The sequence below is a fragment of the Misgurnus anguillicaudatus genome, unplaced genomic scaffold (assembly GCF_027580225.2).
Source record: "Misgurnus anguillicaudatus unplaced genomic scaffold, ASM2758022v2 HiC_scaffold_31, whole genome shotgun sequence".
Taxonomy (NCBI): Eukaryota; Metazoa; Chordata; class Actinopteri; order Cypriniformes; family Cobitidae; genus Misgurnus; species Misgurnus anguillicaudatus.
Genome location: NW_027395281.1, coordinates 4,115,345 through 4,130,296, shown reverse-complemented (window position 1 = coordinate 4,130,296; position 14,952 = coordinate 4,115,345). Strand labels below are relative to the sequence as shown.

General features: G+C 44.4%; 1 protein-coding gene across 2 annotated transcripts in view; it reads right to left on the bottom strand.

Annotated features, from left to right (window-relative positions):
* Nucleotides 1-14,952, bottom strand: part of LOC141362996 (uncharacterized) — a 73,857-nt gene that overhangs the window by 7,562 nt on the left and 51,343 nt on the right. For both annotated transcript variants that reach the window (XM_073865398.1, XM_073865399.1), the window contains 2 exons: nt 8,984-9,277; nt 8,553-8,650 (listed from right to left, as the gene is read on the bottom strand). In XM_073865398.1, coding sequence (XP_073721499.1) covers nt 8,553-8,650; nt 8,984-9,277 — 392 coding nt within the window. The remainder of the gene's footprint in view (nt 1-8,552; nt 8,651-8,983; nt 9,278-14,952) is intronic.

Below are 14,952 nucleotides of genomic sequence, written 5' to 3'. Positions count from 1 at the left end.
TTTCCTTCCATCTTGCATGTATGCACTCCCTCAGTTGTTCTCTCACTCACTCTGTCATTTTTCTACTTTAATTGCTAATAGAGGAACATGGAATTGACCTTATAGACTTATTCATTAACACAATATGACAAAGATGTTTCCATGTCCAAAGAATCCATATCACTATCTGTGCTATCATATGATATAGAGACATGTGTCAGAATCCTGCCAGATCCTTGTTTGTATTTATATCTAGTCATCATGGCAGGGTTCTAACAGTACAATGTTTTATGTGGGAGATTCATGGTTTTAGTATTGGTTTATTCTGACCACGCATTTCCCGGGTCTCATCACTTTTTCCCCGATCCCTTACTTGTGATTATTTCCAGGTGTTTGTAATTTACTTTCCCTTTCAGTCGGTCACTACGACGTCACGTCGTGACCGACGAATTGGGAACCGCTTCGCGGGTGACCTATCTACTTCGAGAACTATCAAAAACGCCAATGAACTTGGCATGCAGGTATTTGCATAATGCCGGCGCCGCCCCGCCAGGTGCGTATATAAGACGCAGGTGCATAATACCAAATCAGCTTTATTGCTTCGAAGCCGGCAGACATCTGCTCACGAGAAGCTATTTTCTGAAACTGATCTTCGTAGATCCTGTTCTGTGGGAAGAAAAAGATCTCAGCTTGCTGAAGTTGGTTGGGCAAAGACACCTCAGCGGAGGCTCGCAGTGTTTTTTCTCCACCCTTTCTCTCTCTCTCTGTCTCTTTAATTTAGGACTTGAGTTCGAGTGAGTGCGTTGCCTCTCCCTGTGTGTTCCACCAGCTTGCACAAAGAGTGATTTCCTAAAAGAGCAGCACGTTTGAGCTTTGTGTCTTTTTAAAGACAGCCACTCATTCGTGTCACGGTCGGGGTCGTCTTTTTAAAGATGGATTTCCGTCCGTGCTCCGTTTCTGGATGCGGTGTGTTCATCGCCCCCCAGGATGGTCACAAGCGTTGTCTTTCGTGTCTGGGGCTCCAGCACGCAGAGGCAGCGTTGCGTGATAGCTCATGCCCCATCTGCGAGGGCATGACTATGGCGGATTTGCGGAGACGGGTGTCGTTCCTCCGGCAACGGCTCCCGCCTTCCCAGTCTGGTGCTGCTAAGGGCGCAGCTACCAAATTGGCGAAGGATGATCTCCGTATAACGGTGCTGGGTCGGTCTGCTGGTTCGTCCAGCAGCTCCCAGCGCCCTGATCCGTTGCCAGCGGAGGTCCCGATGGAGACGAGCGGCCCGTGTTCTACGGTGTCCTCGCGCTCTGTCGAGCCTCCACCTGACGCGATGTCCACCGTAACGTCGGAGGGGGGGTTGTCAGCCTCGGACGTCGATCCGGATCCGCTCCCGCCTTCGGGCCAGGTTGCGGGTCCTGCGTTCGACCCTGAGATGGCAGCCATGCTCGCTCGGGCGGCGGAGGCGGTCGGCTTGGAGTGGACTAAACCTCCCCCACCTGAACCGTCCCGCCTCGATGATTGGTTCTTCGGGGGTGCCAGGGCTTCTCAGTCCTCGCCCCCGGTGCCTTTCTTCCCCGAGGTGCATGAAGAGCTGACGCGGTCGTGGAAAACCCCGTTTTCCGCCCGGAACCGGCCGTATCAGCCTTCACCTCTCACCTCTCTCGAGGGTGGGGATGCCAAGGGGTACACTGGTATCCCGTCAGTGGAGCGCCCGGTCGCGATGCAGTTGTGTCCGGCCGGTGTGTCGCTTCCTCCTGGCGGGACCAGCCTACTCTCCCCTCACGGGCCTGTAAGCAGTCTTCGGCGCTGTCAGGTGCTGCTTACAAGGCTTGTGGGGAGGCAGCCTCTGCCCTGCATGCCATGGCATTGCTGCAGGTTCACCAGGCTAAGGCTCTGAGGGACCTGCACGCGGGAGGTCACGACTCGGCGGAGTTCTCTGAACAACGTGCGGCCACAGATCTGGCGCTTCGTGCGACCAAGGTCACCGCACGCGCCGTCGGGCGTGCGATGTCTACCCTGGTAGTCCAGGAACGCCATCTCTGGCTGTGTCTGGCGGACATGAAGGACGCCGATAAAACCCGGCTCCTGAATGCTCCGGTTTTCCAGACCAGCCTGTTCGGCGAGACGGTCGAGGAGTTTGCGCAGCAATTCTCCGCGGCCAAGAAGCAGACTGAGGCCATCGCTCAGATCATGCCACGTCGGAAGCGTCCTGCGCCCGCCCCATCCACGTCGGCACCTCAGCCTGCTCCTCGCCGAGGGTGTCCTGCGGCGGCCGCCTCCGTTCCTCCCCGGGGCTCTTCTAAGAAGCGAGGAACCGGTCGTCAGCAGCCCGCCCCGCCCGCTCAGCCCGCTTCAAAGGGTGGTAAAAGAAGATCTAAGCAGCCCTGAGACGGGCGACCTAGAGATGGAGGGGATCGCTCTTCGGGAGATGGTGAAGGCACCACTCCCCCCACCGGAGGAGGGCCGGTTGGGGAATCTTTTGTTTCATTTTTCTGTTCCGCCGACTTTTCAGTCGGCACCCACAAATCCACAAAAAGAGCGAATTACACTTCCATCTCTAGGTCTTCAGATGAGCGCCGGAGACACGAGCGGGCTCATAACCCCCCCTCGTTCTCCGACTCATCAGAGGAGAACGAGAGCGGCGCACGGGCTCATAACCCCACCGCGCTCTCCAACTTCTCAGGCGGTAGGAGACAGCTACGGGCTCATAACCCATCGTCTCCCTCCTCCTTCGCCAGAGGGTGCATCGAGTGGTGTGAGGTGTCTTCAGAGCCTCCCTTACTCATCCACCCAGCGACGGATTCAGGTGAGTGTTATCACACACAACACTGCTGTCGGTGCGGCCATTACGCGCACACCGGCGATCACCTCCGTTGCGCCCGCCGCGGGTACACCGATCGTGCCTTTAGTCCCCCTCGCACGGTATCTGGGGGCGTGGGAACAGCTTCCCAGCCCGTCGCGTTGGCTTTTACGCACGATTCGTCTCGGCTATGCGATCCAATTTGCCCGGCGTCCCCACAAATTCTCCGGCGTTCGTTTCACTACGGTGAGAGCTGCCGATGCGCACGTCCTCCGTGCGGAGATCGCTGTCTTATTGGCGAAAGACGCGATCCAGCCGGTCCCTCCAGCCGAGATGAGGTCGGGGTTTTACAGCCCTTACTTTATTGTACCCAAGAAAAGCGGCGGTTTGCGACTGATCCTGGACCTGCGTTCGCTGAACCGTGCACTTCACAGAATGCCGTTCAAAATGCTGACGCCCAAACGCATATTTCCATGCATTCGTCCAAACGATTGGTTCGCATCTATCGACCTGAAGGACGCGTACTTCCACGTATCGATTCTCCCCCAGCACAGGCCGTTTCTCCGCTTTGCGTTCGAGGGGCGAGCATACCAGTACAAAGTCCTCCCATTCGGGCTCTCTCTGTCGCCCCGTGTATTCACCAAAGTAGTGGAGGGGGCTTTGAAACCCCTGAGAGAGAGAGAGGTGTGCGCATTCTCGCGTATTTGGACGATTGGCTAATAATAGCTCAAACACGTCAGACGCTGTGCGATCACAGAGATTTAACTTTAAAACACCTCGCTCGTTTGGGTCTTCGGGTCAACTGGGAAAAGAGCAAGCTTTGCCCCGTGCAGAGAATCTCTTTTCTCGGTATGGAACTGGACTCGATCGATTTGACAGCTCGTCTAACAGAGGCGCGTGTACAGTCGATTCTGACTTGCCTGAATACATTCAAGAGCAAGAGCGCGGTCCCGCTGAAACAATTTCAGAAGCTTTTGGGACATATGGCAGCAGCCGCAGCTGTAACTCCGCTCGGACTGCTTCATATGCGACCGCTTCAGCATTGGCTTCACGATCGAGTCCCGAGGAGAGCGTGGCTGCGCGGCATTCACCGTGTTATCATTACACCTGCGTGTCGTCGCACTTTCACTCCGTGGTTAGACCGTGCCTCTGAGACAGGTCTCCAGGCATGCGATAGTATGCACAGATGCGTCAGACACGGGGTGGGGGGCCACGTACGATGGGCTTGCGGCTTCGGGGGTCTGGACGACACCCCAGCTGCATTGGCACATAAACTGCCGGGAAATGTGGGCTGTATATCTTGCGCTCGTCCGTTTCAGCAACGAGTTACGGGGCAAAGATGTATTAGTTCGAACAGACAACACTGCGACCGTGGCGTACATCAATCGTCAAGGCGGTTTACGCTCGCGTCACCTGTCGCATCTCGCCCGTCACCTCCTCACTTGGAGTCGGAAGAATTTGAGGTCTCTTCGTGCCATTTACATCCCGGGCACGCTCAATGTAGAGGCGGATGCGCTCTCTCGGGCTGCGCGTCCCGGCGAATGGCGACTCCACCCCATTGCGGTTCAGCAAATTTGGAGACGTTTCGGCAAAGCGCAGATAAATCTGTTTGCTTCCCCAGAGACGACCCATTGTCGCCTGTTCTATTCACTAGCCGACGACTCGCTCGGCGTGGATGCATTGGCACACAGCTGGCCGCGAAACATGCGCAAATACGCGTTCCCTCCGGTGAGCCTCATTGCGCAAACCCTATGCAAAATCCGGGAGGACGAGGAGAGCGTGCTGTTGGTGGCACCGTATTGGACAACCAGGAGTTGGTTTCCAGAACTCTCTCTCCTTGCGACAGCCCCTCCGTGGAAGATTCCCCTGAGGAAGGACCTTCTTTCTCAACAAGAGGGCACATTATGGCACCCGCGCCCCGACCTGTGGAACCTCCATGTGTGGTCTCTGGACGGGGCACGGAGGATATGAGTGATTTACCGCAAGAGGTATCTAACACTATTGCTGCTGCGCGAGCGCCGTCTACGAGACAGGCTTACGCGCTTAAATGGAACCTGTTTGTCGACTGGTGTTCTTCCCAAAGTGAAAACCCCCGAGAATGCCCGATTAGTGTTGTGCTTTTATATCTCCAGCGTCGTTTGGAGAATAGGCTGTCACCATCCACTATTAAGGTCGATATCGCTGCGATATCAGCTCATCATTCACCCGTAAACGGTAGAACAGTGGGTCAGCACGACCTAGTCATTAGATTTCTCAGAGGCGCTCGAAGACTGAATCCTTCGCGTCCTCCCTCTATTCCTCCTTGGGACCTGTCCTTGGTGCTGAAATCACTCCAGGAAGCCCCATTTGAGCCTCTGCTTAGTGTGAGTGTTAAATTTCTTACAATGAAAACATTAACTCTCCTTGCTTTGGCTTCTGTTAAGAGGATAGGGGATATTCATGCATTTTCGGTCGATGAATCGTGCCTTCAGTTCGGGCCGGCTGCATCCAGCGTAACACTGAGACCCCGGCCCGGCTTTGTGCCCAAAGTTCCCACAACTCCTTTTAGAGATCAAGTGGTGAATCTCCAAGCGCTGCCTTTGGAGGGGGCAGACCCAGCCATGGCTTTGTTATGCCCTGTTTGTGCACTACGTGTGTATATAGACAGGACGCAAAGTTTTAGGACCTCAGATCAGCTCTTTGTCTGTTACGGTGGTCAGCAGAAAGGAAAAGCTGTCACCAAGCAGAGGATGTCCCATTGGATTGTGGATACTATAGCCCTTGCATATCAAAAGCAGAATGTGCCTTGTCCATTTAATTTACGTGCCCACTCTACACGCAGTGTGGCATCATCTTGGGCACTGGCTCGCGGTTCCTCGCTAACAGATATTTGTAGAGCTGCAGGCTGGGCGACACCTAATACGTTCACAAGATTCTATAGTGTTAGTGTCGAACCGGTTTCCACTCGGGTTCTTTCTACTAACTAGTTAAGAATGCCGAGGGTCGGCTCGTGTGTCGGCTTGGAGCCTCTATTTTGGTGCTGTACAGTTGCACCAATATGGAAGGCCGTCGGGGCAAAAACGTCACAAAAACTGTTTTTGCCTCTCCTCCACCGCCCTGATAGCTGGTGTTGCGGAGCATCCGCTGTCAACCTATCACTGATGTATTCTCTGTAAACCTGTGTAGGCTAGGCGTCCACATTTGTCCCCTACGTGGGGTTCATTTGTGTGTATAGTCCGTGGGGTTCTAATCCTCCACGTTTTTCCTTAGCAGAGCCTGCTCTGCATCTCTCAACATACCATGTATTGTTCAGAGACTTATTTTGAGCAACCTGTCGGTTGTTTCATATATTTTTATGTCCTCCATTTAACCTTCTTAGGGGATGGCTTCCGCAGTGTTCTAGCTCCGCTCAGTTTAGACGCTTCCCCAGTTCGCTGCTTCACTATCGTGGGTTAAGGAACAGGTAGTGACCGGCCTTCTGCATTTGCCTTAGGTTCCGCCCCTTATGTGGAGGGCGGAGGGCTTTTGCAGGCACTGGAAGGGTTCAGCTGCAGTGGCGTTTTGGTAGGGATTCCCAATTCGTCGGTCACGACGTGACGTCGTAGTGACCGACTGAAAGGGAACGTCTCGATTACGTATGTAACCCTCGTTCCCTGAAGGAAGGGAACGGAGACGTCACATCCCGTCGCCACAGTTTGCTGTTCCATTGCTGTTCAGGCCGGGCACTGTTGCTCGGCTTCTCAGCAATAATATAGCTGATTTGGTATTATGCACCTGCGTCTTATATACGCACCTGGCGGGGCGGCGCCGGCATTATGCAAATACCTGCATGCCAAGTTCATTGGCGTTTTTGATAGTTCTCGAAGTAGATAGGTCACCCGCGAAGCGGTTCCCAATTCGTCGGTCACGACGTGACGTCTCCGTTCCCTTCCTTCAGGGAACGAGGGTTACATACGTAACCGAGACGTTCTCCCTATTTAAATGTATTTGGCTGAATCCGAAACCGCATACTGCCATACTATATAGTAGGCAAAAAGCAGTAGGCGAACGAATAGTATGTCCGAAACCTCAGTATGCGTAAAAGGGTAGGCGAGAATTTGCAGGATTTTGGACTATTTCTCGCGAGATTCAGAGGCACGTGTACTTAAGTATCGTCCGAAACCGCATACTCACTGAAAATGTAGTAGGGGAAACAGCACGTGAACAGAGTAGTACGTCCGAATCCTCAGTATCCATAAAATCAGTAGGCGAGAAATCCCCGGATGCCCTACTGAGTCCGCCCAGATTCTGAAGCGTGCATCGGATGGACACTTTCCCAAAATGCCACGGGAAAGCAAAGCAATCGACCGGAGACCAGCCAATCGGGTGATTTCGATACGTTACACAGGACTGTTCCTCAGCACCCTGACTTCACGCACAGACCGGCCAGGATATGCCACAAAGTGCTCAGCTGATTCATGAAAATAAAGCTGTAGAATTATCACAGCTGTGTTGAGATGACAGTAAATATGTGAGGGTTTGTTAGAAAAATTACATTTGAATAAAGTTTTGTTTGATATGGGATTCACTTCTATACGTTTTCATTTATTGTGATGGTTTTATTCATTCATTTTTTATTCATGTTTCCTGTTGTTTTAAGTAAATACAATAAAAATGTATATAATCACATTGCCTGCATTGTTTGTATTCAAGCACAGCTGTCATCTGACAATAGATATTAAATTACAATCTGCTTGTTTTACTTATTTTTGTCCACTACAAAATTATGTAATATATCTGTAACACTGACAGAGACCGTAGTAGAGTTGTGAAGTTACTGATGCAATCAGGTGTTAGTGCACCTGTCCCTCATACACACGCATACGTTTTCATGTCTTTTATTAGGTTTGTTCGAGTTTATGCACCACTGTAAGAACCAACAGGTGGATGACATCAAAGTACCGTGAGAGCGATTCCAGAAATCATACGGAGAAGTCTGATTTCGTGTTGCTCTCGCGGTATTGTGATGTCAATCTCCTGCCCATTCTTGTGGTTCCGCATGAACTCGAACAAGTCTACTACATCATATGTCACATGATAACGTCAACATGGCGGATGCTGTCCATACTTAACGCGATTGTAGGTACTGTCTTAGCGCACGTTAAGTAGGTACCCAGTGAAATTCAGTACCTACACAGTAAGTATGCGATTTCGGATTCAGCCTTTGTGTTTGTTGTCCAGTGCGGGTTCGTCTGTGTTACTCGGTTGGTCAAAGTGTCTTACAGTAAGTCTTGCAGTATAGTTATCTTATGTTCCAGTTTATGTTTAGTGTTTTGTTTTAGTAATAGTGTTCAGTGTAGTCTTTCTTGTTTGATTTGTGTTTGCCCTGTTCTGTTTGCCCCCTCCTGGGTTTTTGTTTTCTATTTTCTACCCTGTTTGTTTAATAAAGTCCTGTGTTTCATCACGTCCGCATTTGGGTTCTTCCTCGTTTCGAAATCCTGACAACATGCAGGGATGAAACGAGTAGCATTTCTGATTTTTTTATGGGTTTCTGATTATATGCCTTAAATAAGATCTTGGTTTAACATATTTTCACTTTTATTGTTTGAAATAAAACACACAAGTAATACCCCACCCAACTCATGACTTTTTATAGCTTTTATCTGTCTTATAAAGAGTGTTGTTACATGGGACTACAGAGGTTGTTGGGAATCTCTAATTTTTCTGTGGCTACTGGTACATGTTCACTTCAAAAATTATATGCAGTGTGTGTATAAATAAATGTACTGTACTTATGTAATGAAGTCATTTGTTACTTACGTCTCCTGTAACAGGCATAACCAGGGTTGTCAACAGCATGATCACCACTACAAATAATCCTGGACCATTTCTTTCCTGGTGTGACCCTGAACTGGATTCTGTAGTAGTAAAAAAATAATTGAATTAACTGCTCTTGAGATGTAATACAATAGCATTACTCTGTTTAAGCTAGTTTATATTTCTACAATAGTTTCTATTTCAATTACTTAGATTTTTACTGGTCTAATGATGTTTGTTAATTGCTGAGAGATGATGGTCATGTCAAAGAGCAGTTGGACATCTGAGAGACAGAACCTAGAGACAGTTTAATATCTTAGCAATAGTTACACTTAATTTAATTAAATCAAATACAAATCTGAGTTCATCTGATCATGTATTTCAAATGTAAAGCATAGATTCAAAGACAGTGATATGAAAAACAAACTACTCACCAGTGACAGTAACCTTGAATCTCTTGTGAATGATGTGTTTGTTGTTAGTGATGTGTACATCATAAAGTCCAGAGTCTTCAGTTTTGATGTTTGTAATGATGAGAGAACCAACCACATATATTCTATCTTTGAATCTCTCTATAAAGACAGGTGCTGAGCGGGGATGTTCTGTTTTGTCCACTTTAGTTAAGACAGTGTTTTCAAACTTCCACTCTATCACATCATCTGCTTGTGGTTCTGTAGCAGTATCCAGATAGATAGATTTATCCTTTGTCTGTAATACTAACTCCACTTCTGTTACAGAGACAAACACACAAAGAACAAATCAAAACCACAAAAATTAAACTTAACAAGTAACTTAACTGATTAATTTTGATCTCTACACTAATTGATACTGCATTTCTCTATTTTGGTCACATTTAAAGTCTTACTGAATATTTCCAGAATAAATAAACATATAATAGACAACATATAATCTGATCATCAGTAAATCTGTCTGTGGAAACATATTGATCATGTGCTGATGTGTTTATTTTTTGTATTTATTTCAATAACTGTGTTTACAACTGAAAATTACTATTCAGATGAATGTTACTTTTAACTCAAGACTCATGACAGATTTTCTCATGACGAGACTCATTTCAGAGTTGTGAATGGGTACTTAGTTATTTTATAAATATTCCTGTTTGAACTCAAACCTGTTCTTTATGTGATACTGGTCCTACAGCTCAATGTCTAAAAAGTACTGATAGCAGATGATTTTACTATAATCAAACATATGCATTTTTTCTTTAAGAAAAAAAACTTTAACCTCTTAAGCACAGAGGCTATTTTGTGGATTTCCACCTGGATTTTACCTAATTTTTTTACCCACATGCAGAGGTGTACATACAAAAGTTTGATATCATTTTATAGGAAACCCTTTGAAATTACATAAAACACTGTTGAAAGTGCTAAACATTATTGTATGTGTTGTCAGTCCTCTAATAAACACAAAAATAAAAAGGCGCTTTTTAATGTTTTTTTCTAAAGTCTGTATTTAAAAGTGTATAACTCTGACCCTGAGTGCTCCAGCAGCCTGCAGACATCTAGCTAATGTCAGCTTATAGAGGAAAAGGGATTTTTTTCTCTATCATAATCTGTGCAAAAATATAGTCCAACTGATGGGAGGAATAATACCCTTTTTGTATACAATTTCCACTTAAAAATATTTGAAGTGTCCCCATAACCACATACAGTGGAATAAATGCAATATCTTTTTGCAATCATTTTACAGAAAACCCTTTGAAGTTACATAAAAAGCTGCTGTTTGTGACAAATAGTGTTATTTATGTTGTTTTTCATGTGATGAAACACCAAATTTTCTTTTTTTATGTTGTAAACACTGTCTCTGATAGTGTATAACTCTGGTTCTGGGTGCTCTAGCAGACTGCAGACAGTTCTGGGCCCGGTTCCCCAAAACGTTCTTATCGCTAAGTAGTTCTTAACCTATTCCTTAACCTCTCTCTTAACTCTATGGAACGGTTCCCAAAACGTTCGTACGTTAAGTATATCTTCTGTAAGTCACACTTTCGTAAGGTTGGTCTGGACCATTCGTAAGCTCTCTCTTAGCGTTGTTTGAGCGCAAAACGCTATCGCCGCAGTCTTTAGAAATCAGCGCAGCGCAGTACAAGTCAAACTATGGTATGCTGACAATGATTTTATGTTATGGACATTTTTAAGACTTATAATAAAATATGTTTGCAATGGATACAGGACTATTTATGCAGTTGACTTTATTTGGTATCAGAACTAATGAATCAAAGACGGCGCCTGTGTTTGTTCCTCATTGAAGTCTGTTCTCTATATGTTTATAGCGTTTTCATCACGTTACATTTATAATTTATTTAGAAAGATTAAAGATTTCAATTGGTTATACTAAAAAGCAATAATATCATGTATTCTATTATACAATTTATTAAATATTTCATATTTGACAGTTTTATGTCTTTTAACATATAGCCTGTCTTTTTCTTTTCTTTTTTTTCTCTACTGTTGGTTTTAAAACTGTTATGTTTCCAAACATAACAAAAATAAATAAATGCATATAATATGATTCATACTGTAAAAATAATTGACTTACAATCAAGAATCAAGATACATTACATAAACATATATAGTAGCCATTAAAACTTTCAATGTATATAAAGAATAAACGTATAATGTGATAAAAATGCTATAAAAACACTGCACGAAAGGGAAACATAGGGGGAACAGACTTCCACACAACACCGGCCGCGTAACTGTTTAGTCCATGCCAATATTTTTATTTGTCAACCCTTAAACCTTTTGACATTTTGCCTGACGTGGCTAAATAAAATAAATCGCCTTCCAAGACAACTCATTATGGAGCTGCTAGATCTTCTCAGACCATATTCTCTATCTAACTAGGTTGCTTTTTATTGAAAACATTAATGGTAAGCAATACCGCATTAAACAGAAATTCTGCAGCTGCTTGCCAATCAGTTCTGATTAAGTACCTTAACATTCGTATAAAAGTGTATTACATATTTTTTTAAAGTCAAAACCCATGCCAAGAAGTGGCACAAGTGGCACAACGGGATAAGGTGGGTGGATAAATAGCGAGGGATACCCGGTTCGTCTACCCGTATTACTAACAATTTGATCATTTAATTAATAGTCTATATTTTACGGATAACTAAACTATGTTAAAATAAATGTTACTGGAATAATTTGAGTAATGTTCCATTTGTATAGAACGTGTTGTCTTTCTTAACGCCGTAATGCACCTTCACGTGAAGAGTGGAAAATCGATCCCTGAAAGATCGATCGCAAATAATTCAGCACCTTCACTTGGGACAGCGACATTGTAACGTCGTACTTAGAGGCAGCGTGTTAAGAAGCTTCCTAAGAGACACTTCGGGGAACACACTTAGGAACACAAACAACTTTGGTAAGATATATCTTTTTGAGTATTCTTAGCGCGCTAAGAGTTAACGTTATCGGGGAACCGGGCCCTGGTTGTTACCAGCAGCAGACAGTAAACAACCAAAAAAAGAATGAACTCTTTAGCATTCAAAAGTTATTCTTATTTTACTGAAGGGTGTGAAAATACATTTTTCATATAAAAATACTTTATACAAGTGACACAAGTCGGCAGCACAACTTTGGAGATAATGAGAAATGAAAATAAATGAAGTGTGCTTACCCCATTGGCAGATTTTTTTGCTTGTTTCATGCACAAAATCACTTAAATTTGATATTTTTGGTCTAAAAACTAGACTTATTTTCTTTGGTCGTTTTGCTCATAAAGAAAAAGCATCTTTTTTAGATATTTTTACTGAAAACAAGACAAAAATACTAATAATAATTTTTCTTGAAAATCATTTTTTGCAGTGTAGTTAGGCGAAATGTCCCTACATCGCTACAATAAAGTGTAAGATGATGAAAAATAATGTGATGTACAAGGACATTTTATAATATAGCCTATTTTATTATAATGTAGCCTAATATAGAGAAACGTTCTTACAAGTCGGGTTTACGAAAACACTTAACATATTTAAGCTCTTTGTTTTTTATATTCTGGTCTCATCAGCTTGCCTGTAAATGCACTCTAAAAATCGTTGGGTTATTTGTTTTACCCAACAGGTGGGTTAAACATATTGGGTTGTTGTGTTGGGTTATTCGTAGCTTTTATTGGGTTATTTCCAGTGCTTTAAGTGGGCCGGAACGCCCCGGTACTCAGTACCGCCACTTCTAAAAATAGCTCTTGAGCGTACCACCACCTCTCCGTGCGCCCAGAACGTGCTTTTAGCGTACCGGAACGCACATTTGCACATCTGTTTAAAAATCAGAGGTTTAATTGAATCCTTTGCTGCGCTGCGGCTTTTCAGGGCGCCCTTAATGTACGCTTCCTAATTCGTCCCACCGAGAGCAGAGACTACATTACCCATACACCCTTGCGTTTACAAGTTAAAAGCGCATGCGTCGGACGGTCAGCAGTAGTGATGGGAGAAATTAAGCTTTTCGAAGCTTCGAATCAATTGAACCAATTGCTTCGAAAATTGATTCAGTTTTTCGAAGCAGTTCGAAACACCACACACGCTGGCGACCCCTGCTGGTCAAAATAGTGTAAAGGCAGATATGCACAAACATTTTACACTTTTTTTAACAAAATAGTAGCAAGATTTGTATTAAAATATGTTTAAAAATTATTTAACTTAATTAAGACATAGTTAAAAGTTTATTATGTGTTTTTAGTTTAATTTAGGGCAAACAAATCATTAAAACGAACTACCCTTTTAATTATGCACATTTTTGTCATTAAATCTGTCTATAGACAAAAGTAGACAAAATGGCAGTGTTATTAGTCAGAAGGATAAATGTTTTATGAACTTTCATAATAAAACTGACCCGAGTTCACCTAAACACATTAGACACTGGTCATGTGATCAACTCCCCCTAGTGGTGAACCATCGGATTTTCGAAACGTTTCGAAACAGTTATGACGTAATGAAGCCTCGTTTGCTAAAATCACGTGACTTGGGCCAGTTTGAAACAAGCTCCGAACCACTGATTCGAAACAAAAGATTCGTAAATGTTTCGAAGCCTCATGAAGCAGTGCTTCGAAAACGACCATCACTAGTCAGCAGTGTCAACGTGCTCTGGAGAGGTGTGTGAAACGCGCAACCATAGCTGCTCGGTTAAAATGAAAATACAATGAACACTTAATATGCCCTCCTTGTTTTAGACTCTGAGTAGTAAAAGAACACGGTCAGAATCAGGGGACTCGCTGGCTGACATCCCACCAAGCCAGAATGATAGCTGCAGGTCAGACGCAAGCCTTGTAGGTACGTGATAATCTCCGCTGTCGCGGCTGTTAGTTTGGTTCCCCTCGACTTCGAGTTTAAAATGGCCAGTATTTTGTTATTCTTGAACCCATAGACATGGTCTTGGTGTCATTTAAAAAAAAAAATGTTAAGCTCTTTCTATCTGAACAACTAGTTTTAGCATTTAACCATGCTGAAAATGTTACTCACATATCTACCTTTTGCACATTTTATATTATGTTCAAAAGCTCTACAGTAGCTCTTTCTAATGGTATATTTTTTCAAAATCCTTTTGCACATTTTATTTATGTTCAGTGGCTATTTCTAGCTCAAGCAAATCCAGAAACTTATAAAAGGATTTATTATTTTTTACAAGGTCGTCTGTTGACTGCTGAATATAAAACCCCTTCAATATAGGAAAAAAAAAAAAAAAAAAAGATTATATATATATATATATATATATGAGTACCGGCACCTCTTTTGGGCCACTTAAAGGCAGGGTAGGCAGGAATTATCTAAAAAACTTTTTTACAAGTTTGTCTAAACTGTCTTTATATACAAATGCATAATTAAAATGTAAGTACTCTAAAAAAGAGAGTATAAAACTCGAGTGTCTGTAGACCTCTCACGACTGTGTTAAACACAGTTAATTATTTCCATCCGGGACGAAACATATGATTAGCTTGCTCAAATATCACTCTCTCTCGCGACTATGGCTCCACCCGTTGCTATGGGATCTGCCCAGACATGCGCACACCCGATTGATTTGAACGTGCACGAGGCAATAGGAAGAGCAATAGTACAGCAGAGAAATAGCACTAACAACTCACAGAAACTGCATTCACATCTTACAGTACCTGCATATCCAGTCAGCGAAGGCAAAAAAGGAATAAATGAAGCAATCAAACGAGAGGAAATATCGCGTGGCTTTTCCTCGAGTCGATGATGCGGTAGCGGTATTGTCTGCGGAGTGTAGTCCTCGTCAGAGTCAACAATGCTTTCATCACAGAAACTCTTCCATGCAAAACACTGGCTGAGTGAGTACTAAAAGCCATCCGTTTATAAAAGCCATCTGTTTATATTCCTAGTGATAAAGTTAGGTGTATTATTACATGTGATTGTGACTTGATGTTATTACAT